This window comes from Bos indicus x Bos taurus, chromosome 28 (genome assembly GCF_003369695.1).
Source record: "Bos indicus x Bos taurus breed Angus x Brahman F1 hybrid chromosome 28, Bos_hybrid_MaternalHap_v2.0, whole genome shotgun sequence".
Classification (NCBI taxonomy): domain Eukaryota; kingdom Metazoa; phylum Chordata; class Mammalia; order Artiodactyla; family Bovidae; genus Bos; species Bos indicus x Bos taurus.
In genome coordinates, this window is record NC_040103.1 from 42,243,730 (window position 1) to 42,268,790 (window position 25,061).

General features: G+C 51.6%; 2 protein-coding genes across 2 annotated transcripts; one reads left to right on the forward strand and one right to left on the reverse strand.

The window, feature by feature from the left end:
- The first annotated feature begins 530 nt into the window (after positions 1-530).
- On the forward strand, positions 531-3,935 carry ZNF488 (zinc finger protein 488). Its single transcript, XM_027530898.1, has 2 exons — positions 531-823; positions 1,645-3,935. The coding sequence occupies exon 2, from the start codon at positions 1,794-1,796 to the stop codon at positions 2,766-2,768; it is 975 nt and encodes a 324-aa protein (XP_027386699.1). The 5' UTR covers positions 531-823; positions 1,645-1,793; the 3' UTR covers positions 2,769-3,935.
- Positions 3,936-8,522: 4,587 nt separating this feature from the next.
- Positions 8,523-24,464, reverse strand: RBP3 (retinol binding protein 3). The gene is made up of 4 exons (XM_027530901.1): positions 17,926-24,464; positions 15,505-15,695; positions 13,402-13,544; positions 8,523-11,910 (listed from the first exon to the last, which is right to left on the reverse strand). Exons 1-4 carry the CDS (start codon positions 20,971-20,973, stop codon positions 11,432-11,434), a joined length of 3,861 nt encoding a protein of 1,286 aa, XP_027386702.1. The 5' UTR covers positions 20,974-24,464; the 3' UTR covers positions 8,523-11,431.
- Between the last annotated feature and the right edge of the window lie 597 nt (positions 24,465-25,061).

Below are 25,061 nucleotides of genomic sequence, written 5' to 3' on the forward strand. Positions count from 1 at the left end.
AAGGGTAGGTCTGGCATGTGTTTCCTCACAAACTGTTCAAACTTCACAGGTTAGACAAAGAGTCTGACTTTCTGATTGGGTAAAAGCTTGGGAGAAGTTGGAGAGAAGGCGGGAAAAGGAAGCTTAAACCTTCAGTATACCCTCCTTTGGTATTTGGGTCATGTAGTTGGCTTGCTTGTTCATCAGGGGGACTCTGGGAAGGCGACGTGGCCAGTGCAGCCATGCAGGCTTTGGGGGCGCACACCTGGGTTTCAGTCCCAGCTGTGCCTCCTCTTTGCAGGGACATCGGGCAGGATGTTTAGTACTGCAGGACCAGGGTCCTCTTCACTCATATGCCAAGCACATGTCACAGACTTCTGTCACCAAGATAGTGATAAGGAGGGCAGGTATCTGTGAGGCCTTTTACAGGTGGAGCAGGAGGCAGGCCAAGAAGAAGAAGAAGCTGAGTTGAACCTAAATGATGTCCCTGTGAGGAAGGATCAGAGCTGCCCACTCCTCACAGTCCTCCTGGGCTCGGGACACATATTTCTTAATGATAAAAGCTCAGAACACTCAGTGGAGTGTGGTCCGGCAAACCTCTCACAAGCCGAGGAGACACTTAAAGATGGGTCTGCAAGCTTCAAGAACTTGCTGGTGGGCTGGTCAGGGAAGAGGGGTAAATGTCTCCCCAGCAGGGCTGATGGCTCCCTCTCCTTCCAGGCGCATTCACATATGGCCCTTGTGTATCTCCCCTGCGCCATGAGCACCTTGAGGGCAAAGCAGAGGCTGATTCCCCTGTTAATGCCAAGTAGGTTGGCACAAGAAGACCTCTGACAGTTGACAGGTGAGCAGAGGACAAGCAAGTGGATGAATGTGTGAAAAACAAGTGTAGTCAGGAGAGTGGAGAGGGGAGACCCACACTTGTTGCAGGGTCAGGGCCTGGTAGAAAGGTGGCTCCCCCAGGCATGGGAGCAGGGGCCAGGAACAGCCGCGCACCCAGCCTGCCTTGCCTGGGTGTTTATTGTCCAGCTTTTACCCTCTGGTCACCTGTGCTACAGAGTTCCTGTCATCAAGTGCTTGAAATGTCCTGGTGTGTGTGATTATTTGGAAGAAAAATTAGCACACTGAGCAGGAAGGAACAAAAACTGCTGTTTATCAGGGTGCGGAGATGTTAAGAGTGTCAACCAAGTCACTACTGACCGGTGGAAGCCTCGTGCCGCTGTTAACACAGCAGCTCCTGCCTGGATGCTGATAGATGCTGGGCAGTACTGAGTCTGGCCTCTGGGTGGCAGCATTGTGCGCTGTGGTCCTCTGATGGAGCCCTAGTGGTGAAACCGTGGTGCTCTGAGTCAGGGTGAGTCGCTGCATCTGTAGCAGTCAGGATGCTTTGGAGGCAAAGGAGGAAAACTGTCTCTGGTCAAGTTAGCTGAGAAGATTAATTAGAAGGGTAGCTCGTCTAACATCACACAGCTGAAGACTGGCAGAGTTTGGACTCACATGGACACTTGTCTGCCTTCAAGTTCATGCTCTTATCAGCAACTGGCCCAAGATACTGAGGTCCCGGGTGAGGGGAGGAGTTCTCTAAGTTCCTACAGGCTGCATGCTATGATATGTCCCTGAGTGAAGAGCACACGTTTCATGGCCTGTTGCTTCCTCTCTCTGCAGAGCCCTGTCGTCCAAGTGTGCTGGCCCAGGCCCCAGGGGAGCCCTTCAATCTCACAGCCACTCCCCGGGCCAAGCCCTCCAGAAACTCCTGGGGCTGACAGCTGCCGGAGGATCCACCTTACTTAGCTGGCTCAGGCTCTGTGGCCCCCATGGCTACTGGGAAGGGAGTTCTGCAGAGCCCTTCAGCTGAAAACAGATGGCAGCTTAGTGAATCTGAGCAGGGCTGGGGCCAGAAGCCAGTGCTACTGGAGAAAACAAACTGCCTGGGCTCTGAGACTGCCCTGGGCGGCAGTGGCCAGGATGAGGCCTGTGCCGAGATGGTACTATCAGTGGCCCCAGGCAAGCTCAGGCTGGGAAAGCTGATGCCCCAAAAGACTTGGTGGGAACAGGGGCAGAGCGCCTTCACAGAGGTGCGTCAGCTCAAGAAGAGGCTTGGGGGTGGGCAGGCCCAGGACAGGAAGCACAGTGGCCCTGTAGGCCAGCCTGGCCCCCAGCAGCTGACCCCCGATATCCGCAGGGACCTAACTGGCAGCACCCGCGTCTCTGTGTGGCCCAGTGGAGCCCGCAGGGAGCAGAGAAGTGCCTTCAGCAAGCCAGCCAGGGGTCCAGCAGGGAGACTGGGACCAGCCTGTGTCTTTCAGGCCGGTGAACCTGCAGATGCCCTGGGAGAGCTGCTGGGACTCATCAGCACGGTTGATGTCACTTGCTGGGGTCGACTTTCCAACTCCAAGCTTTTGGTGGGTGATTTCTGGAACCTGCAAACAGGGCCACCACATGCTCCTCTCTGCGGCACTTTCCTGGGCGCCCCCGCGCTGTGGCTCAAGCACGCCACGGTCCAGATCCCCACGCCCCCATCGTCGTCCTCCACCAGCTCTTGGGCCCTGCTGCCCCCTACGCTCACCTCCCTGGGCCTGTCCACCCAGAACTGGTGCGCCAACTGCAACCTGTCCTTCCGCCTGACGTCCGACCTGGTCTTCCACATGAGATCCCACCACAAAAAGGAGCATGCGGGGCCCAGCCTGCATTCCAAGAGGCTGAGAGCAGAGGCCCTCACGTGCCCCATCTGCCACGAGTGCTTCCGTGAGCGCCACCACCTCTCCCGGCACATGACTTCACACAGTTAACGGGCGGTCTGGAGCAAGCGCTGGCCGTGAGGCCAAGATGGCTCACAGGGCCTTCCTCTGAAAAGGCTGGTCACGGTTGTCTGCAGGGCTGTCTCCTGGGGCATTTGAGGATGAACAGCTCAGTCAGAATTGGAAAAAGACAACCAGCCCCCATATGTGTTTTAAAGGAAATACAGTTGTGAAACAAGGCACTTTCTAGTCACAGGGTATGCCGAGGAAGAGGCACCAAGCGCTTCCGGCACCTTCAGGAGGGGGCTCTTCTCCTGTCAGCACAGCTTCTGCTCCACGTGGAAGCAAGTTTGGTGCACAGCAGGGGCTTTGGAGGCAGACAGGCATGATTGGAGTCCTGACCTTTCACATACGAGCCCTGAGCTTGGGCAGACTCTTCTAGCTGAGTCCCAGCATCCTTATCTGTAAAGTGGAGATGGTGACGCCTGTGTCTGAGGGATGTTGTCACGATTATGTGGGAAGATGTGTGGGAAATGGCCAGCACATGCCTGGCAGTGTCATCACTAAGTAAAGAGTGCAGTTGTCATGGTCCAGATTAGTCAGCTGTTGTTAACTCACAGAATTGCAGTGGCGAGCAGTGCAGGGCCGGGTTTCTCGGTCCTGGGTCTGTGAGTTGGATGGGGTTGAGCTGGGCTTGCCTGATCTTGGTTCCAGGTAGCTTTTTCTCTCAGGACTCATGGGCTACCACATCGTGCTTCTCTCATGGCTATGCCAAGAGCACAGAAGGATGAGTCCAAATACACAAACACACTTCAAGCCTCTGCTTCGGTCACTTCCAGTAACATCTGCTCGGCCAAAACAAGTTGATGGCCAAACCCAGAGTTAAGGGGCGAGATGTGCAGGGGGCCAGTAGGGAAGTCATGAGTGCGTGTATAATCCTACAGGGGCTGGAGGAACTGGGACCAGTAGTTCAACCAACACCTGGTCCACGGTTATTCACATTCTGAATATGTGAAAATGGGAAAGTGAAACAACACCCCCCTCTTAGTTCTCGGGAAGTGACCGTAAAACCTTAGGGCGTGAAGCACCGTGAGGACGGGAAGAGCTGTGGATGCTGTTTATCGTCTAACGCATGTTGTTTCCGCCCCTGCTGTTCATCCACATTTGTCCTTATTCCTAATGATGCAAATTCAGATCATAAACTCTGCTGAAACACAAGCTGGTTTGTGAAAGCCATTTGTTGGAATTTCTTTCAAGTCACTGCAGTGTGTTTTTAATTGGTTTCCACTTCACGTTCAAGATTTGCTCATTTGACTTGCAGACCTCAGTTGCAGAACTCAGGCTTGTGGATAGAAAGGAGCTGGTGGGGGTCTCAGCCAGCCGCCATCCATCTAAATACCCCCAGACTCCACCTCTCTCCGTCACCATATCTGGCTCCCGCCTTGCCCGAGGCAGCTGCTTGTCCCTCCTGCCACCCTGCCCCATCCCTCTCTTTCCTACTCCCCCGACTTCCTACCTACCCTCACATCCACTCTCCACAGCCACCCATATATTCATCCATTTCTTGGCCTCCCTGGGTGTCTGGGCTGTGCCAGATTGTGTGCCAGGCCCTGGGGGGGCCATATGAGTTCAACCCATGGTCCTTGTTTGGAAGGTGAGATGATTCGGGTGCAGTATGACAGATGCAGAACAGAGAGGCCTGTGCTGCACTGGTCACATCAAGGGGCATGACTGAGTCAAACCCATGGGTAGGGGTGGGGGTGTAAGCTGAGCTGCAGAGTCCAGCAAGAGCTGGTGATTCAGAAAGGGCAGGAAATGCTAGGGAGAGGGTGCTCCTGAGATACAGGTGTCTGAGGCTGCTGCAAGGCACAGATGGGCAGACAGAGTGAGGATGCGACTCTTGGAGATGCAACGGTGGGAAGGCATTGAAGGAAAGGAGTTGGAGCTAGGGTCCTGGAGGGCTGGCTCTGAGAAGACCTTCCAGGGGGCCTCTGGCTGCAACAGGTAAAGTGGGCTGGAGGAGCGAAGATGTACCTCCTGAACCATTTCCTCTCCATCTGGAAGGAAGAAGCAGGGTTCTCAGAAGCACCAAGGAAGCACTCCCGTTTCTACAGAGAGGCTTGGAGCCCAGGAGCCCTGCAGGCTGAGTCCCTTTGGAAACTGCATGGAGCTAGAATTTGCCCACAGGGAGGTTCTGCCCAGAAGGAGACTGAAGCTTTGGGGAGTCTCCCTCCCCTACTGTCCCATGCGGGGCAGGGAAGGACACCTCATGTGGTTGGAACCTTAGACTCCACATCACACAGCAACGTACATTATGTCATTTAATTTGCATGATATGCCCTGGAGATAGACACTTAATTCCCATTTTACAGCAGAAGAAACTGAACTCCAAGAGGCCAGCTGATTTTCCTAAGACTATGGCTTCTGGAGAAGCAGTGTGAGAATAAGAACCCAGACTGCTCCACTCGTGCTCACATCCTTCCCAGCCTGCCACGTGTCTGCTTGGCCCAGCTGGGCTGTGTGGCATTGTGCCCAGTTGAAAAACTGGGACTTAGGACCAGGCATCGACTCCCTGCCTAAAAATTCAACTTGCACCCTGCCCTCCCCAACATTTTCTGTTGCCTTCTCTTGAGGATTTTCATTCTCTTGCATACTGTTTTTTTTTTGTTTGTTTGTTTTACTGAATTTTTACTGAATTATCTGGTTTATTGTATCTCCCATCACTAGAATGTAAGGAATTTTTGCTGTGTTGTTCACTTCTCTGTCCCCAGCAACTAGAACAATGGAGGCCAAAGCAAGTGTTCAACAGACCTCTGTAGAAGGAATGAGTAAGATGCCTGGTCTGGCCTCACCCCTGATAAACCAGCTTCTCACAAGGGTTTTGACATCTGTTAAACTGCATGCACAGCTGTCTTCCTCTGGCTTGTTGGATTATTCCATAATTTCTTTGAAATCAGTTTGACAGGTATAAGTACACTGAAATAAAAAAAAATTATAAATAGAAATTTAGAATTGTAAGGGATTCTGCGTTTCTGGTCCATCCCCTCACTTTATAGCAGTGAGGTCCACCAAGAGCTGACGTGCAAAGCGATGCAGGGACAGGAGGTGGTGCGGTCAAGGCTAGGACCCTGTAGATGTCTAGACCAGTGTGTCTTCCCTGGCCCACCCATACTCCTCTGGCTTGGTTGCAAACAGAATGCTTACTAATAATGACCGCATCACTTGTAAGCAAGAGAAACATTTTGAAAACAATTTAATAAAGTTAATTTAATGAAGAAGCACAAGAAAACATCTCCCAACTTAACTTTTTAAGACAGAGTTCATTGTGGTAAAAACTGATGCAGATGCAGGTCGTTTTGCTGACATTCAGATCGACAGACTCCAAGATGACTCACGGAGGTGATGTCTTACAGTTTATTAATGTGGCATTTCCTCCTTGTCCCTAGGCTGGGTTCCCAAAGTCCCCATTGCGGTTGAAGACTGTCTCACCCCTTTTCTCTCCCCCCCTCCTGTATCTGCCGGAGAGCAGTCACTTTTAATCACAACTTTGCTCACACTCTCTCTGCCACCTTCCATCCCGGTTAAGAGTTGGCGGGTGAAGTTGCCACAAAACATCACATCAGCAGGTATGAATTTTACTTGACAATTCTGGAGTAAGAATTGCCACATTCCTTAAATTCTCTTTATATAATTTAATCTGTTCTTCACCCCAATCCTGTTCTGGTAGTGTAGGCTGGATGTCTTTTTAAAATCCCTGCCCTGTCTCTCCAGTTTACAGAAGTTTCCCCAGCACCTCACACCTGAGAATACCCTCTCAGCATCAAACAGCCCCCCCGAGCTGTGCTGGCATCTTTGCCTCTGTGGACCTTCTCCCTGGATCTCAGCCCTGGTGGCTTTCTGGCAATGCCAGCATTAGGCAGGTAACACAGGAACCACTGAGCCGATAAACAAAGTCTTGGCTTCTTTTCTGGACAATGGAAAGGAAAATACCTATAGTGGCTGGAAAAAATAGCAAATTATATTTTAATATGTGATCTCCCAAGTAGCAGCCATTCAGATAGGGTTTTTAAAAGTCCCCCCAAGTGTGCTAATAAGGCTAAAATAAGACATTCCACATTCACATCCATTTTAGTTTTCAATTTTGACCAAGATCTGGTTTTCTTTCTGCTTTTTCTGGAAGAGAAGTAAAACCTTAACAAGGTCAGGGTCCCAGATTTCTACTTCTGGCCAGTTCCTGAATCCTAGACCAGGGAGTCTAGTCAAATGGCTATAAAATTAGGTTCAAGAAAGTGAGTGAAGCCCACTGGGCTTGGGGGAGGGTGGCCCTGAAACCTAGAGTGATCTCTGGGTGAGGGCTCCTTAGGGCCAGGATGAACACAGGCCTCAGGCGAGGCCAGCAATCGGGGCTGTATGTGACATTATTACCATTTATCCAGATGTCCTTTAAAAACTGATGGTCAAAATGGCACGGGGCGAAGGAAGCACTTTAGTGGTGGCGGCAATGGGGTGGGGCAGGAGCCACCAGATGGAGACCTTTACCTCTACTGCGATCCCAGTCTTTGAATCGACTGGGTGCTGGCCTAGCCTTGTAACCTTGCAGTACCGCCCTGTTCCTCTGGCCAGAGGGAGAGACCCCTACAGAGGGGTGAAAGTCAGCAGGGGTTGTCCCAAGGGGAAGCCTGTAGTCTTTCTTTCCTTGGGAGGTGCTGGTGCCCCCTGGTGGCAGCAGGCCTCCCCTGCAGGTCACTTCTCTTAAGAGCCTATTTTGTTTAATTTTTTTTTTTTTCTAGTAGAAGTCATGTGCGCGGTCTAAAGATCATATAGTAAGATATGAAAGTAATAGAATGAAGCTTCTATTTAAAAAACAGATTATTCTCCAATGTGTTTTGATTTGTGCCATGTCCTAGAAAAGAATTTTGGAAGGCGATTTTGAATAGGGGTTGGGGAGTCAGTGCTTTCTGAAAGGAGGGTTGCCATTCTTTACGTTTAACCTTTTGTTCCCCAACCATCTCATGTTTTCCTGGAACTGGAGACAGGAAGCCAGTGGCCTCTGATACCCTTATTCTAAGCTGCTTGGATTATGCAGCTATTTTCACTGCCAGCCACCCTGATCTGCAAAGTAGTAAGGAGATCCTTAGGCCAGGTGGCAGCTAATCCTAGAGAAACCAGGGCGTGGGAGATGGGTGCCCTCCAGCGGGGACCTTGGAGGCAGGTTTCCTTGCTCATGACTGTTTCCGGCTGCATCCTTCTACTTTCTGAACTGTATCCTCTCATTGCATTAAAGCTGTGTGGGTGGTCATGACCCTCCCTGAAACACAGACGTGTCTATCTGATTCGTGTTGGGCTGCTTGGCAGAGGCAGGCACACAGGAAGCAGGGGGGTGAGATGGGAGAGAAGCTGGCATCCTCTCCTCTGGTGCTTCAGTGTGGTGCCTGGGAGCTGGGCCCAGCAGCAATCCTGATGATGCAGGTCCAGCACGTCTGTGACTGGGTATATCTTGGGAGAGGGGATACACAGCCTCGTCTAAACCCTCTCACGGCAAATCAGTGGGTGCCTTGAGGGGTTCTCAAGCAGCAGGAGATGTGAGAAGACTGCATGGCAAAACAGCGGCCCTGGCTACAGGCTGGGATACAGAAATGGAGCAGAAGGCTGGTGAGGACTCAGGCACTGAGCCAGGACCTCAAGACAAGGGAGGGGGAGGGATGGTGCAGTTCATTGTACAAAAACAAAGTCTGTGTATGGTTGAAGCAGAAAAGTTTGTCTTGAGAGGAGCCAGGGCTTCACCCGGTGTTGTTGGGTGGGCAAGCTGGGGGCCCAGGATGAATAGTAAGCAGAAGCAAGGAGCTACTCAGCAAGACCTCAGCTGTGGCCAGGCATAGGAACTGCCTCTGGAGGGTGCTGCTGCTGCCCCTGATAAGTTGGGGCGTGGCGGTGCTGCCCTGCACACTCGACATCTGGACATTGCTGCTACTCAGCTTCCCTGGGTCATTTGCTGCAGAAATTAAAACAAAACAAAACATCCGGTACAGGGGCCTCTGATTGGCCCAGGCAGGAACACGTGTCCAACAGAGAGCTGGAAAAGTGCACTCCAGGGTATCTGGTTTCATGGTGGAGGAATGGTTATAGTGGACATTGGCCAAGCATGAGATTAACTCATGCATGTACACAGCCCCAAAGATGCTAATATCTTGCCCATGGCGTGGAAGAGGAAACTGAGGCACAGAGATATGAATTAAGTTGCCCAGAGTCACACAGCTGGCCTTCCCGCCTGGGCAGGCTCAAGCTGGAACCTGGGCTCTCAACCACCTCTCTGCTTCTGAGTGAGCCTGTTTCCCACAAGTTCATATGGAGCAATTCTCTGAACACCCAAAGTGCAAATGCTGGTGGCCTAAACGAAGGCAAACAGCACTATGCTAGACGTATGGCTGCCAGTGAATAACCGCTGATGTCTATGGCTCTGAGGCAGAGTTGACTCTGCGGAGATGGTAATAATGGGTGTCCAGGTGGTGTGACACTTGGAAGGGAGATCTGTGTATGTCACCCACCCCAAGAACTGCTCCACCCCTTGCCCTACTTAAGACATTTAAGACCCACCAGGATCTTCTCCATCTGTGGACCCCACAACACATACAAGACACCTTAAACAAAATAAGCTATAGTAAATGTCAGTGGTGCATATCAAGGAAATCCAAATGATGTAAAAGGAAAACTCATAAAAGATAAACAACTGCTAATGATCACTATGATAGTGACTCAGTTATATAATTTATTTTATCTTATTATATTTTTGGAATAATGACTGCTGCATCCTGAAATAATGACATATGCTAATCATAAGAATTTAAGAAAAAGAGAAAGTATAAAGAAGAAAGTTAAAATATCACCCTAAATACTACCATCTAGAAGATACTATTGTTTGCTTTAGGTAATCATCAGATAGCTATATATATAATATATATGCATGTATATATATGTGTGTGTGTGTGTGTATGTATGTGAGAGAGAGAGAAGAGGGAGGAGAGAGAGTCCTAGAGTGGAAGCATAGAAGGTGATCATACATTTGTCTGTATGGCAATAGGTCTAATGAAGAAAAAGGTTAGATCACAGGATATATGATACTACTAAATTCAATCATGCCCTGAATCTTTCTTGAATTTAGCAGGAGGAAAAGGAGCTGGAGTAAAATCTTGCCTTTCATGGGGGCTTTCCAGGGCTGGTTTGAGGTCTTCTAGCAGAGAAAACCCCTAGGGATGGGTGGTGGCCCAGATTCTCCAGACCTCTGAGGTCTGGGAAGGGGACTGATGAAGTCCAGGCTGTTCCTAGCCCCCTGGGGAAGTCACTGTGGCGACCACAGCCTGCACTCACCAGAGGGCAAGGCAGAACTTCACCCTCAGCGTGCAGTCCTGGAGCCTGGGCCTCCAGAGGCAGGGATGGGCAGTGGGGGCCCCCTGTCCTCCTGGCCTCGCCCCACCACGACTTTGGTCCCCGTGACTCTAGCAGAGCAGGGTTGCATGGTCCCAGGACATCAGCTAGAGGTGTCTCACTTCCCCAGGCCACCCCTGGGCTCCAGGTCTCCTCCCAGGGCTGGCCCAGATCCAGGGGAGTTCTTGGGCTCTGCCTGCCTCAAACTTCTCACCCTGTTAGGAGTCAGCTTGGTTGTCAGAGCGGGCACAGTGACAGGCTGCACTTGGACGAGCTGGGCAGGTTCCCAGACTGCCGCCCAGGGCCACTCTCTCCTCTGACAGCAACACTGCATGGTGGGAAGCTTCGTGGCATCAGAGCTCATTTTTGGGTCCGTGGCAGAAGCAGGAGAAGCGGTCATGGGAGAAACATGCAGGAAAGATAGACTTATCGTGTACAATTGGATTGGGAGGGTTTGGGGCAGAGAAGAGAGGATTACTAAGGGACCTGAACTCGTGTTCGCGTGTCTGAGAGCAGCTACCTGGAGGAACACGTAGCTTTTCAGCTTGATAGGTGTGTGTTCACTGTGTATCCACTGCCTGTGTCAGGCGCCATGCCAGCTGGCAGCAGTAGGAGACGAGCTGAGCAGGACATCCCTGTCCCTGAGAGCAACATCGCGTGATGGGGACAGACGTGGTCCCAGGCAGAGGGAGAGAGGCGCTCTAATGGGAAAGATGCAGGCCCAGGGAGGACAGAATGGGGACAGTGTGGAGAGGGAGTGGGCGCTCCGCACCCCTGGGCCTGCACTGTGCCACACGGGAGCCGCCAGCTGCAGGTGGCTGCTGTGAGCTGGACCAATGTGACATGTGCTGATGGAAAGGTACAAGCATGGGCCACATACCCGATCTCAAAGACTTGGTGCAAAAGCATCCCAATTCATAGTAATTTTTGTATTGAGTATACACTGAAATGATACTACTGTGAATATAGTGAGTTAAAGTACATCATTCAAATTAATCTTACCTGCTTCTTTGTACTTTTCTTAAATGTGTCTACCAGAAAATGTACATGTGCCTAGCATCTGTGGCTCAAATTATCATGCGATTAGACCGAGATGCTCTAGTTGACAGCGTGAGGACCAGGGGCTGGTGATTAAGAAGCATGGGTGGGGATAGATTTGGACTTCACTTCCCTGCAGGGGACTGACTTTGAAGGGGATGAGCTTCCTGTCCCTAGGTGTTCCAACAGAAAGGATGCTGGCAGTTGGGAAGAGACCAAATGTATGAGCCCCAAGGGCAGCTGCGATTCTAACCCTAACCACACTGCAGCAGGCCCCTTTTCTGCCCACTGGGGGCCTCAGTCAGGACCTCAGGCCTGACCACCCCTTGGTTGCGGCCCAGAGATCCCGCCCTTCCCTGGCTCTGCCTGTGGTGGCCCTTGCGGCGGCCATGCAGGCGTGGGCTGCGCCTCGCCCTTAGCGGAGTGTGCTGGAGCATCTCCTGGGCTCTGGTAAGGGCGGCCTCTGCAGGAACAGCCACGTCAGGTACCACGCCCACCCCTTCCCATGAGCTGCCGTCTGCAGCCCCCACTGAGCGGGCGGTGGGGATGGTGAGGTACAGGTCAGTGTCATCCACGTGGTAGGTCTGCGGTGGCTGGCAGCCCCCACTGGTCACCTCTCCGATGACCAGTGCTCGGCCCAGCCTCTTCATGATGTAGGTGAATTCCTCTGCGGCGCCAGCAGTCAAAGTGCTGGTCAGAATGACCATACTCTTCTTGGAGCCATAGCGTTCACCTGCAAGATACAAGACCCTTCAAAATAGGGAGTCAAATCCCCACGCTGGGTACTGGTCTTCTCCAGACTGCCTCAACTCAGAGAGAGGAGGGTTGGTTCTGTATCCTCATGTCTGCGTGCGATTCACTCCACCTTTCTAAGCCCCAGTTTCTGCATCTATAAAATGAGGATAAGGATGTGTGCCTGATCCTGAGCATGCAAGTGCTTGAGAGTGTTTTTCACCAAGTGATGGGAAAAGGCTTGACTGATTTACCTGAGAGAAGGGCTAACCTGACCAGACTCTTTTCACTCTGGACCCCCAGAAGAGCCAAGTTTGTGATTTAATGGTGACAACCTCTAGGACAGTGATGTCCAATAGGAATGCAACATGAGCTTAAATGCAAGCCACCAATGTCATTTCAAGTTTTCTAGCAACCATGTTAAACAAGTGTAAGGGAATTGATAAAATGAAGTTTAATACTGTTTATTAATTATTTATTAATACTAACTCCATGGATCCAAAATATGCTCCTCTCAAAATTTTTAAACAATAAAGTTATTGAGATATTTTACATCCTTTTTTTCATAAAATCTTCAAAATCTCGTGTGCACTTAACACTTTACACATTCCAATGCATGCGGGGCATGTGGCTCCCATATTGGACGTGGCAATTCCTGGGCTCCATGGTCTGCAGATCTGATTTTAACTTCCAGTCTTGAATATCTATTTAAATTGAGAATTCATCTGGTCCTGATTTTTATTTACATTTTGTAATATTATTGAATGTGTATCTTGGAAGATTGCCCCCAAATGCTTGTGTGATAAGAAAATGCGCAAATGAAAATTGCAGAGCGCTTTTCTGATTAGATGCACAACCTCCGTGGGTTTCCCAGCGCCTTCCTGTCAGATGGGCATCCAGGTTCCTTGGTTTTGCAAGCTAAGCAAGGGAGACAGAGGCAGGCTATCCCCTGGGATGTGAACGGGAGACCCGTGGTTCTGTAAAGCAGAGGGGCTGTACTGCCTCCTCCAGCCTCTGCTCTGGGCCCAGGGCAGGTAACAGAAGGTTCATTAGAGTTATGAACTTTCTTCAGGCAGATGTGCTGGGCAGCTACTGAGAGTTCAGATAAGGTGGAAAACCACTGGAAACCCATTGGGATTTGGTTATGGGCAGGGGGTCCTTCTGGCTCTACATTTGTCTTTCAGACTGATGGTTGTCATGGCAAGAATGGCAGGCATTTTGGTTTTAGACAAACCAGTGTTCAAATTTTGGAACAATCATTAGCTGAGTGACCTTAGACAAGGTAGCTGACTTAGAACTCATTTTTCTCGTCTAGAAAATGGGCATAATGGTAAATGTTTTGCAGGGATTGAAGGTCTCATACACAGAGTGCATGGAATAGGACAGGGGTTTTATATTCTGGCTACGATTACTTTTACCTGAACCCAAACTGTCTTTCCTTGATTTCTCAGGAGGTTCTAGAATAATAGGAAGGAAAGCCTTCTGCACGCACCTTCAAGCTGAGAAAGGGTCCAGAGCTCACTGACAGAGTCGTTGGGCCGGTTGTAGATTTTGTCCAGCAGAATAGGTGGGCCTTCGTCGAAAAAGTAGGAGCACAGGGCAGAGATGGAGGAGGTGGGGCCACCGATGTTGAACCTGAAGGAAGGGAAAAGTTGCCCACTAAGGGGCAGAACCCACAGGGAAGCCCTCGATGCCCCCAGGGGGCCCAAATCCTCGCCCTGTGGACTGTTCTTAATTCCAGGCAGCCTAAGTATGGTGCCCTTTCCTTATCTTACAGAATTCTTTGGTTGGCATTTCCCAGAGTACAAGATTCTTGAGAACAAGGGACTTTGTGGTCAAATTCGTTAAAAAAAATAGTACATAACAGACCCATTCTTTCTGTTCATGTATTAATATGTTATGTGATACATATTGTATGTTATATTAAAGGCTCTGCAAGTCCTGCAGCTTGGAACTTGTTGATAAATTTCCTCAGCTTGCTGACCATGGACTGCTCCCCTGAACTCATGCTGCCTGTGAGTGGAGCACATTTTGAGAACACTCTCTTCCCAGGTTCATGCTTACTAATTTCACAGTCCCCACTGGGCATCTTAGCTGAGACGTCCTAACGGCATTTGGTGTGGTGGAGTCTGTCCTTGAGTGGTGGAGTGTTCAGAGCTGTGGGACTGCACCGCGGAGCCTGTGGTCATTCCAGGCCATTTGTATATGTCCCACTGTGTGACTTCTCTGGCCCCTGTCTCCTTATCTGTGAAACAAGGAGTCCAGCAAGGAATGCCAACAGCTGCGTTGGCAGTGTATTAGCAATCTCTTCTGGTTGATGGTCTAGGATGGCCTGGATGGGCTCAGGGCCCATGACTTCAGCATCTGAACCTCCAAACTGTGGCTTGGAAGGATCTTTAAGCAAAGCACACCTGTGGGATGGGTCTCCTCTGTAAAAAAAAAAAAAAAATGTGGACTATACTGTTAAGCTGGTGAAGGACGGGAGGCTTGGCATGCTGCAGTCTATGGGGTGGCAAAGAGTCAGATACGACTGAGCGACTGAACAACAAGTACAGTTAAGCAGAAAGAGATTTGGCATGAGGGTCATTTGGATGTTCAATAGAGCGTTTGAAGGATAAAGTCATTAGAGACGCCACAAGTTCTGACATACCCAAACCCAAGCCCTGGGAGTTTCTCTTCCAGGGAGGAGAACCCACCTCTGTGATCTAGGGCCACCTAGTGACAAATAAGAATCACAACAGTATTGCAAGCCAGCAACCAGAGTTCTCTCTCAGTCAATCCAGCAGCTGGGGGTGGAGGCAGTGTCCATTTTCCCGGGGAGCAGGCTTCCCTCCTCCCAGTGCACGTGGAAGATGCCTGATGGTCCTTGGAGTGAGGAGAGGGCTGGCCACTACACACGGGCATTCTTCTGCCCATTACCCTCCTAACTCCCCTCCCCCAGCTCTGGGAAGGAAACTCGCCTTGTGTGAGGCATACCTTCACAGAAGCAGATGCGAGGTCTAGCTGAAAGCATCCCCTCAGCAATAATTTTGTGATGTAAAGAGTTCTTTTTGCAGCAATAGTGGCTGAACTGTAATATTCTGACTGGGCCATTGGCTTTATGATTCTCATGACCAGGGTTGTCCTGCGCTGATTTTGTAAGATATGAGATCCAAGCATAGGAGGAGGCCTAGCTTTCCCAAACATGGCTGATCATCAGAGTCACTTGGATGATGCTTGTCAAATATACTAGTCACTGGGTCTCATGCCTGGGGCTTTGGATTCGCAGGGATTTGGATTCAGAAGGACCCTGGACTCAGTGTTTTTAAGGTCACCCTTCCCCTCTCTCCTCACTTAATCCTATGACCAGGGACATTTGGGGACCACCAGACTGGCCCAGCGCTTCTCAGCCTAGAATGCACATTGAGGCCATGTGAGCTTAAAACCTACCAGTGGTGGAGCCCCATCCGGCCAATTACACCAGAACCCCGGGCTAGCAGGCCAGAGCCCCGACAGCCGGGTGCTCCCCTTAGTCCCGTCCTGTGTCCCAGAGTCCTTTCTTCCCTACCATGCACATGGCTTTGACTGTCTACAGCAGCTGCTCAGGCCCACTGACCTCATGTCGACAATCAGAGCATCCGTGTGTACAATCTTCTTCCAGACGTGCTCCACCAGCAGCTCGGAGACCTGGGTGAGCAGCTCACAGTCCCCAAACATGTCAAACCTCAGGTAGCCAACATTGCCCTCCAGCACGTTAGTGTGGAAGGAGAACTTGATCAGGTCTTCAAAGACTTCAGGGGAAGGGATCTGAAAGAGTGGGAGGTCAGCTCCATGTCAGGAAAGGAAAGATTTGAAAGCTCACTTGTTTTTAGGGGTTTGATTACTTTATTTCTTTATTTCATTACTGATCATGGTACTTAAATGGACAACCACCTCTGCTAAAGAAGAAAGTCCACATCCAGCTCTTCCATAGCTGTGGTTCCCTGTTCTGCCAAGCCCCGCCCGGCATCTACTCCCTGTCACTTCTGCAGATACAGTGAAAGCTCAGATTTGAAAGTGGGTGCCATGGAATTCCTTTACATCGTGAAAAATGTTGATGGCACGGGAAGGGAGCTAACATTTTGTAAGGAAGGAGTGGGTGCCAGGGCCTTTCCTGATGGTACCTGGAAAGTTAAATGGGTAGTGGGCCTGGGGCGTGAATCCCATGTGTGATCAGCAGCCTCCTTACAGGGAATGCTCACGGGTGCCAACTCCTCAACCTGGCATCTGAGTTGAGAGGCCCAGGCGCAGTCTCCACTCTGACTTCCCTGAGCTCCCCAGATACTTTTTGTCTCTGAGTTCATCACTCCCTCCCTATCTGAGGCAGGAAGGGAAGGCATGAGCTACAGGGCTCCTGAGTCTTTACCGGGGATGTGGACCTGGGCTGAGCGCAGTGTGGAAATTGCTGTAGAGAAGACACTATTATCCTCATCTTTTAAATTAAAAAAAAAAAAACCGAAGCACAGAGTGATTAAGGAACTTGCTCGGGCTCATATAGCCAGCCAGTGGTAGAGCCAGGACCCGAATCCATACAAGGTGACTCCAGCCCAGGAGCACCCCTGCTGACTTCAGGACCCCTGCCTTCCAGACCTTGAGCTGACCTCAGTCACAAGTTCTCTGGCTGCAGGCCACTGTCCCGTGTGCTCCTCCAGGCCTCAGTGCCCCGTTTGGTAAAATGAGATGACAGTTCGGTCGTAGATGCTTTTGGTGCCTCAGCCCTCTGATTTCAGCCACAGCCGACAGGGCCCTGCCTCTGGGCACCCTTGTCTTTTTCTACTTCAAGATCTTCTCCAAGCTGCTCCAGAACCTGAGCGAGTTCTTGTTTGGGGGTGACTTTCAGCTAACAGAGGATGGAACTACTGAGTTCTATCTGCAGAGGGACAGCTCCAGGAGGCACTCTTCACACTTGTCAGGGTGCTATTGGACTCTTCAGAAACAACAGCCTCAATAATGGACTCACCAATTGGGCTCCATCCAATTCACCCTGCTCCCTCACTCCAGCTTCAGCAAACATCTCCCACACCAACTGCCCGCACGCAAGCCCCTGTCTCAGGTCCTGCCTTCAAAGGAACCAGGACAAATGCTCCCTGCTTAAGTGTTGTGGCCATGCAGTGAAATAGTAGATGATAAAGGCCGTGGAGAGGTGTTGTAAAGCTGTTTTGATGGAGCTCTTTGTTGACAGGAGAGCTTGCTGAGGCTTGCGGCGAACTTTGGCCCCTGATCTGCAGAATTTTTCTCTCATCCACCCTGCAGCAAACCTCCTTAGCCTTGATTTACCCAGATCTGCAATGCTGACATCAAATATTTTGACCAGACAGCTTCACTCAGAATTTCCCATTCTGTTGGCCCTTGTATCTAGGCGCACACTCACCCAGCATGACACCTTTGGGAGACAGTACTTGGCATTGGGGGAGGGGAGAAGGCAGTCAGTGCCCCAAGGCAGCCTCACCTCGGGAGTTGTCTAGGCTGGGCACCAGCACCCCTGGGCGTGTCCCCAGGCTCCTTGTTCTAGCCCCAAGGCACATGTGAGGCCAGGGCCACTCCCCGATTCCCTGTCTCCATCCCCCGGCTCATTCACAAAAACTGCAATTCCCCCGAGGCAGACAGGTGACGTAGATGGACACAAACCCCACATTTCCAGGAGAGGAACTCATGGGGACCTCATGTGACTTAGCAACCTCTTTCTCTAACACCAACAAAGAGAAATTCTGCAAACTCTTGCTTTCTACCCGGACAAGAATGAAGTTCCTTCTGTACTAGCATTTTTCAACCTGAGCTTCTGTGGGTACTGATGTTCTCCAGAGGTGGTCAGGGACCTCATGGGCACGAGGAGTGGAGGACAGGGTCAGAGAGAGGAAAAGATTTGACTGGTGAAACTTTAACATGAAAACAAGTCCGGAAGCCATTGCCTTGAACCCTGCACAGAGCCCTGGATGTGTGGACAGTCGATTGACTTCCTCATGGGACCATGTGGGACCAACTTTCCCTTGTGACTCACCTGCATGGGTACAATGCCAGGAATGCGGTCTTTGGCATCCTCAGGTATATGAGCTGTCTTCAGGTGTGGGTCCCCGGACAGCACCTGCAGGTCGGCTTGCAGCAGCTCGGCGAGGGCGGCTTCTGAGGTCACCCTGGCATAGCGGCTCTGCAGACCACTCAGTTCGGCTGCCATCTTGACTCCCAGCTCAGGGGAGGCGTAGTTATCCGCTACGAGCTTCCCAGCTGTCTGCAGCACAGTGGGCACCTTGGCACGCAGGGTCACTATGTCCCGGGCTGTGGAGAGGGCCACGCTCATGGGCACAGTGATGTCCGGCTCCACCCCAGCCAGATCCCAGGCCTCGCCGGTGCTGGCACTCATGGCCATCTGCGTGGGCATGGAGGCGTATAAGGCGCTGCTGCCCACCTGGTAGATTCCCACGGAGAGTGCCCCTCCGGCCGTGGGCTCCCCGATGATGGTGGCTCGCTGCAGATCCTGCATGGTGTGAGCAAAAGCCTCAGCTGCTGAACCGCTGGTGTGGCTCACCAGAACGTAGAGGTCCTTGTGGGAGCCATAGCGCTGGCCTGTAACGTGGGGCAGGGTCCATACCTCTGTGACCCTTGACGTGGCCCTGTCAAAGACAGAGTAGAGGTGCCGGCGGGGCTCTGCCTCGAAGAAGTAGGAGCAGAGTAGAGGCACGGCTGTGGAGTAGCTGCCGGGGTTGTAGCGCAGGTCGACCACCAGCGCGGCCGTGTCCACCAGCTTCTGCCACACCAGCTGCACCAGCTGTGGCCCGACGGCCTTCACCGTCTCCAGCTCAGCCATGGCGTCGAAACGCAGGTAGCCCAGCTGGCCGGGCAGCACCTCAGTCTTGAACAGGGCCTCGATGAGATAGGACAGCTCCTCCGGGGAGGGGACGACGGGAGGCGGTGGGGGCGCCTCCTCAGCCACCATTTCGCCGGGGCTGTGGAACACCAGCAGACGGTGGTCCCCAGACATCTCCTGCAGGTCGGCCGTAAGCTGGGAAGCCAGCGACTCCAGGTCCACCGCGGTGCGGTAGGCCCCCTGGGCCAGCTTGGCTCGCAGCAGGGCACCCATCTGCCCCACGACCTCTGGCCGAGCGTAGTGGGCCTCCAGCAGGCGCCCCGTGCCTTCCACCAACTCCCCCAAGCTTCGGTGGAACTCCAGCACCTCCTGGGCTCTGTCTAGGGCTTCCTCGGCCAGCACGATGGCATCGGGGACCACACCGCCCCCCAGCCAGCACTCGCCATGGTTGTCGATGAAGGTGAGCACAGGCACCGTGAGCGCCAGGCCGCCCTCGGGCGTCTCCAGCAGGGATACTGTGTGTGTGTGCAGCAGGCTGCCCGCGGTGATCTCGCCCACCAGCGTGGCCCAGCCCAGTGACTGCATGAGGAAGGCCAGCTCCTCGGCCGCGGTGGCGGTGCGGTGGCTAGTGAGCAGGTACACGCCACGCTGGGTGCCGTAGGGCCGGCCCAGCAGCTCCGTCTGGCTGAAGTGCTCGCGTGTGATGTTGGTGCGCCGGTCGTAGGTGGAGAAGAGGCGCACGGGGCTGGCGTCAGGGCTCTGGAAGTAGGAGAGCAGCAGGGGCACCGCGGAGGACGGCCCCCCGGGGTTCTGCCGCAGGTCCATGATGAGGTGCTCCGTGTCCTGCAGGGGCTCCCACACCTGGTGCAGGATGTAGGGGCCCAGCACCTCCAGGACAGAGGCATCAGCGAAACTGTCGAAGCGCAGGTAGCCCACGTTGCCCGGCAGCACAGAAACCTGGAACACGGAGTCCACCAGAGCCCGCCGAACAGCCTCGTCCTCGGGCACTTCCGGGACCGCCTCTGGAGGTTCTTCAGCTTCTTCCTCAGGCCCAGAAGAGGCTTCTTTGGGTCTGACCACCTGCACCTGGAGCCTGGGGTCCTCAGACACAGCCTGCAGGCCAGCATTGAGCTTAGTGACCAGATCGTCCTCGGAGACCACCGAGGACAGGTCCATGGCGGCCAGGTGGCTCAGCAGGGCGGGCACACGGTCCACCAGCGTGTAGTACTCGCGCAGCGCCTCCTGAAGGCGCTGAATGACTCCTGGCAGGGCCCTGCGCAGCATGAGAACGGCCAGGGCTTTCTCCAGGGCCTGCTCGGCCGGTGTCCCCACACAGGGCAGCACCCCACTGCCCTCCCACGTCTGGCTGCCCTCACCCAGGGGCCCCAGGGATCTGGACACAGGCACAGTGAGAAAGAAGTCGGACTGGCCTACCCTCAGCTTCTGGAGGTTCAGAGCCCCCCCAACAGTCCGCTCGCCCACCACGATGGCCCTGCGCATCTGTTTGAGGATGTAAGCGATGTCCTCAGCCACGCCCCCCGTGCGGCTGCTGGTGAGGACCACCACATCCTTGTCTGCACTGTACTTCTCTCCCAGGGCTTCAGGCAGGGTCCAGATCTCAGTGGTTGTGTTGGAGGGGCGGTCGTAGACGGTGTCCACGTGCGAGACTGTGCTCCCTGGGTGCAGGTAGGAGATGACATAGGGGATGCCAGACACGTGTCCCCCAGTGCAGTGCCGGAGGTCCAGCACCAAGGCGGACGTGTTCACGAGCTTCCTCCAGACGTTGGCCACCAGGAAGCTCCTCAGCTTGCTCATCACCTCCTGGCCCGGGATGTCGTCCACCCGCAGGTAGCCCACATTGCCTTCCAGAATCTCATGGCGAAGGCCATCCTGCAGCCCTGCGATGATTTCCTCTAGTGTGAGGTTCGTGACTGCTGGAGCTCGCGGAGGGGCCTCGAGGGTGCTGGGCTCATAGGAGATGACCAGGCGAGGGTCATTCAAGGAGCTCTGCACCCCAGCTGTCAACACATGGGCCAGAGTCTGAGGGTCTGAGATAGACAGAATCTCCTGACTTTTGATGGCCTGCTCGATGGCTCCCTGCATCCCCATCAGGTTCTCTGGGAAGCAGTAGTTATCCAAGAGGACCTGGGCCATCTCCAGCACCAGGCTTGGCTGGAAGAGGTGTGCGGGACCAGTCAGGCCGCAGAGCAGCATGGGCAGGAGCAGGGCCCATTTTCTCACCATGGGGATCCGGAGGGAGGGCTGGCTCCTGCACAGAAGCTCTCTTGACACCGTGCGAAGGCAACAGCCACTCCCCTGCGCAGCTGCCTTTCTCGCTCGTCCTTCTCAGCTGGCGGACAGAAGGTCTGGGGCTAAACTCAGGAGTTGGGGTGTAGCTCCCAGCCCTGATAAGCCTTTAATCCTATTTAATTCAAGCTCATAAGCCCTGGGGACTGGGGAGAAGGGGCGGAAGTGGCTTGACCCAGAAGGTATGTTGGGGTCTCATCTGGCTGCACCACCTCTGGTAGAATGACATGAATAACTTCCATTTGAATTCCTGCCACGTGCCAGGCTCTGTGCTCCATACTTTATATGCAGATGGTTTTCATCCTGCAAAGGAAAGTTATTAACGTGCAAGTAAATAGCATTTCCCCTCTACACTGGATGACCTGCACCACTGGAATTAGGGAGAACTCACTGGAGGTCTGGTTCTGCCACCCTCTGTGGCCTTAGGGAAGTGTCTTACTTATTGTATAGACTAAGTGAGAAAATATGGGTAAGGTGCTTAGCATCAGGCAAGAAGAAAGCACTAAATTACTGATAAGGTTTCCGTGTTAGATAGTCTATTTTGTAGCTGAATAAACAGAGTTCAGTAGCTACCAGAAGCCCACCGTCCTAGGTGTGAGGGGGATGTGACAGCCAGAAGAAACCAGTGGGGCCATAGTCACTCAGATCATGCCGAGGTTGAGTCTAAGCTTCCATCTGCCTCACAGCTTGAAGTTATTCCCTTCCATAGGGAACTGAAATGGTGCCCATGGCAGCTTTCATGTGACGGGAATGAAATGTCCGGACTTCACCACGGGGCATGGGGAATGGGATTGGTGATTCCAGGGCAGGAGAAGTTAGCTCTGAGATATAACAAGTATCCATTCTCCTGACTAGAGAAGACTCCCCTCCTGGTTGAGTGCCCAGCCCACAACCCTCTGCTTGCAAGGAGAATTGAGTTGGAGGACTTGGGTCTCTGAGGTCCAGGCCCCACAGGTATCCAAATCATTAGTCCCCAGTAAACAGCTGGACTTCTGCTCCTTTGCATAGACGTGACATGGGTCCATCTTCTGACTGACTTATCACAGATTTCCCAGAATACGTACTACAGAGCCTAGACCCTGGAACCCCTGCTTTATGTCCCCATCCCTCTGGGCGTGGGCATTTCCTTCACGTAACAGTCTGGATGATTATGGCTCAGAGTGTGGGCCACATAGCCAAGGAGAGTTGCCAGGCTCCACTCTCTTCCCTTAGCCCCGTTACCGCCAGGGTACCCTCCTGAGACCAGGCACGTATGTGCTTCAGCAGGCAGCCGGAGGAGGTGGTCTTGGGGCTGGGGGCCCTTCTCAGCACACTTGAAAGCCACAATCCGCTCTCTGGAAATCATTATCTGAGGATGTTTACCCAGTGGTTGATGAAGGCCAAAGAGGTCAATTAGCTAAACAAACATATTCTTAGCTCATGAGGATTTGTTTAATGCCCAAGTGACATATGGTCACATCACTCCACCATTTGCAGCCAATCAAGTGAGACTGATTTATTATAATAATAAGGCCTCCTTAGTCCCCACTGGGGAGGCTGAGCCCTCTGCTCCACCTCCACCTGGGGAATCACAACTCAGCCTCCTCCTCTGAGGACACTTTTCTATCATTGCTTGAGCCCAGGCAGAGCCTCTGGACTAGGAAAGGTGGGGATGGTGAGCAGAAATAAGAACCTCTTTGGAGAAAATGTTTCCCCTTAGTTCTTATTAAAATGAAGTCTTAGAATGGGATACCTGGAGCTGGTGCTGGGCTTTGATTCGTGCAGATGGCCCAGAGCCTCAGGGAGGATGTAGAAGCAGGGCAGGGTCTGTGGCAAGTCCCTGAAGTGCTGAGTCAGTGCCTGCGAGGGGACATGATGTGTCGTCCGTGGATGTGGCCTGAAGCCAGTGGGATAATTCTGTCCCCAGAACTCTCCAAGAGGAAGGGATGTCCCGGCCCCCAGATAAGGGGGATACAAGGAGGTGGCAGTGGGCTAAGGTGAGCATGTGGGAGCCAGGAGGATCTTCCCATCCAGCCCCTGCCAGCGTTTGGCCCCAGGGCTACAGAGAGTCCTGGAGGTGATCTCCGGGGCTGTGTTTGGAATTGGGATGGTTATAAGCCTCTGCCTCCCCCTCACTTGTACAGCACCCATGTGAGCAGAAGGGTCAGGAGTTATCCCCAAACCCTACTGCTTTCTAAAGTATAGACCCCGATTAGGTGACCTGACTGGTTTTTGCCCTAGTTTCCTCGAAAGGGAAGTAAGATAAGAAAAGACTCACAGCATTGTTGAGTGCTGACAGTGTCAGCATGTGTAACAAAGGAGTCCAGGGGGCTGTTCTTTGTCTTGTTATTGATCAAGTAAGAATTATTTTGGCGATTCTAAATGTCTTTGCCTGATGTATGTGTTGCAAATTTTCCTCCTAGTCTGTGGCTTGCCTTTTCATGACCTTAACGGTGCCTTTTGAAGATTAAAAGATTTTTGATAGATCCCAATTTATCGATTTTTTCTTTTATGATTCCTACCCTTGGTGCCATATTTAAGAAATCCTTGCTTATTCCAAGGTCACCAGTTTTTCTTCAGTATTTTCTAGAAGTTTTAACCTTTATAATCCTTTTTGAATTAATATTTAGGTAGAGTATGTTAATTTTATTGTATGAGGAAGGGGTCAAGATTTATTTTTTTTCCATGTTGATATCCAGTTGATCCAACACTAGTTGTTGAAAAACCTTTCCTGTTCCATTGAATTCCCTTGGCATTAGGTCAAAAAGTGATTAACCACGTGTGTGCGGGTCTATTTCTGTCCTCTCTGCTCTGTGGTATTCAGTTGCTTGTCTTTTTCACCAGTGCCCACTGTCTTGGTTACTATATGTCTTGAAATCACGTGCTGTAAACCCTGTAACTTTGTTATTGTCCATCAAAATTATTTTGGTTATTCTAGTTCCACTGATTACCCATATAAATTTTAGATTCTGATTTTTTTTTTTTAAAGAATCAGACAGTTGATCTGAATTGAATTGAAGCTATAAATCAGTAGGGGGAACAATTGACATCTTATCAAAACTGAGACTTCCCGTCTATGAAAATGGTATATATCCATTTAGGAGAACTGAGATTAGGAAAACTCTCTTATATTCCTAGTATTTCAAGAATTAAAAAAATAATGAACAGATGTTAAATATTGTCAGATGCATCTGTTAAGATGACCGTGTTTTTCCTTTTTTAGCTTGTTAACACTGAACAAACCAGTGGTTTGCTGAGGACACTGATTGGTTTTCTAGTATTTAACCAACCTTGTGTTTGTGAGATAAGCCTCCGTTGGTCATGATGTGTTATTGTGTTATATGCTGTTGAATTCAATTCTGGAGGATTTTTGCACGTTCATGAAGAATCTCCGTATGTAGCCCTTTTTATTTGGCTTTGGTTTCTAGGCAAAGCTGACCTTATTAAATGAGTTGAAAAACATGTCTATTTCCTAATTTTTCTACTTTATGGAACAGTTCATGTAGTATTGGTATTATTTTAAGTAATTAAGGCTCTAAGAAGTACTTCTCTAGATAAGGAAGGAGGGCTGGTTCTGTTTATTCCTTATCCCTACTTCCCAACAGAGCATTCTCACAGTTTTGTGCCATGACAGGAAAACTATAACTGAAGTCCCAGAATAAATAATCACTCCAGCTGTTAATCACTCGCATAAGAAGTGTTCACTGCCCCCAAACAACATTGTTTGCCTGATGGGAAGGCAGAAGAGAACTAAGTAACTATGGGCGCAGCTCCCATTGTCACCTCCAGGGGGTGCTGTGTGTCAGGCTATGAGCCTGGCGGCGCCAGGTGCGGTGGGGGAGGTGATTTGAACTGGAATTAATTCAGAGGTGTGTGTAGGAGGGGTGGGAGGGGAAGCTTCTCAGAGTGACCAAGGTCCTAAGAGCAGTGGGAATATCACCCACATGCTTTCTCTGCAGGCAGGGAAGCTCTATGAAGCAAGGCTGTCTAGCCTCTTCCCTGCATCAAATATTTTCTGCGCAGTGCAGGCAGAAATTCAAGTTTAT

Bases quoted from the DNA above. Each gene is read 5' to 3' on its own strand.
- ZNF488 (XM_027530898.1), top strand. From the start codon at position 1,794: ATGGCTACTGGGAAGGGAGTTCTGCAGAGCCCTTCAGCTGAAAACAGA.
- RBP3 (XM_027530901.1), bottom strand. From the start codon at position 20,973: ATGGTGAGAAAATGGGCCCTGCTCCTGCCCATGCTGCTCTGCGGCCTG. The intron at 15,696-17,925 runs GTGAGTCACAAG...CCACTCTTTCAG, and splicing joins CTGGCATTGTACCCATGCAG to ATCCCTTCCCCTGAAGTCTT. The intron at 11,911-13,401 runs GTGCGTGCAGAA...TGTATCTTGCAG, and splicing joins GACCCTTTCTCAGCTTGAAG to GTGAACGCTATGGCTCCAAG.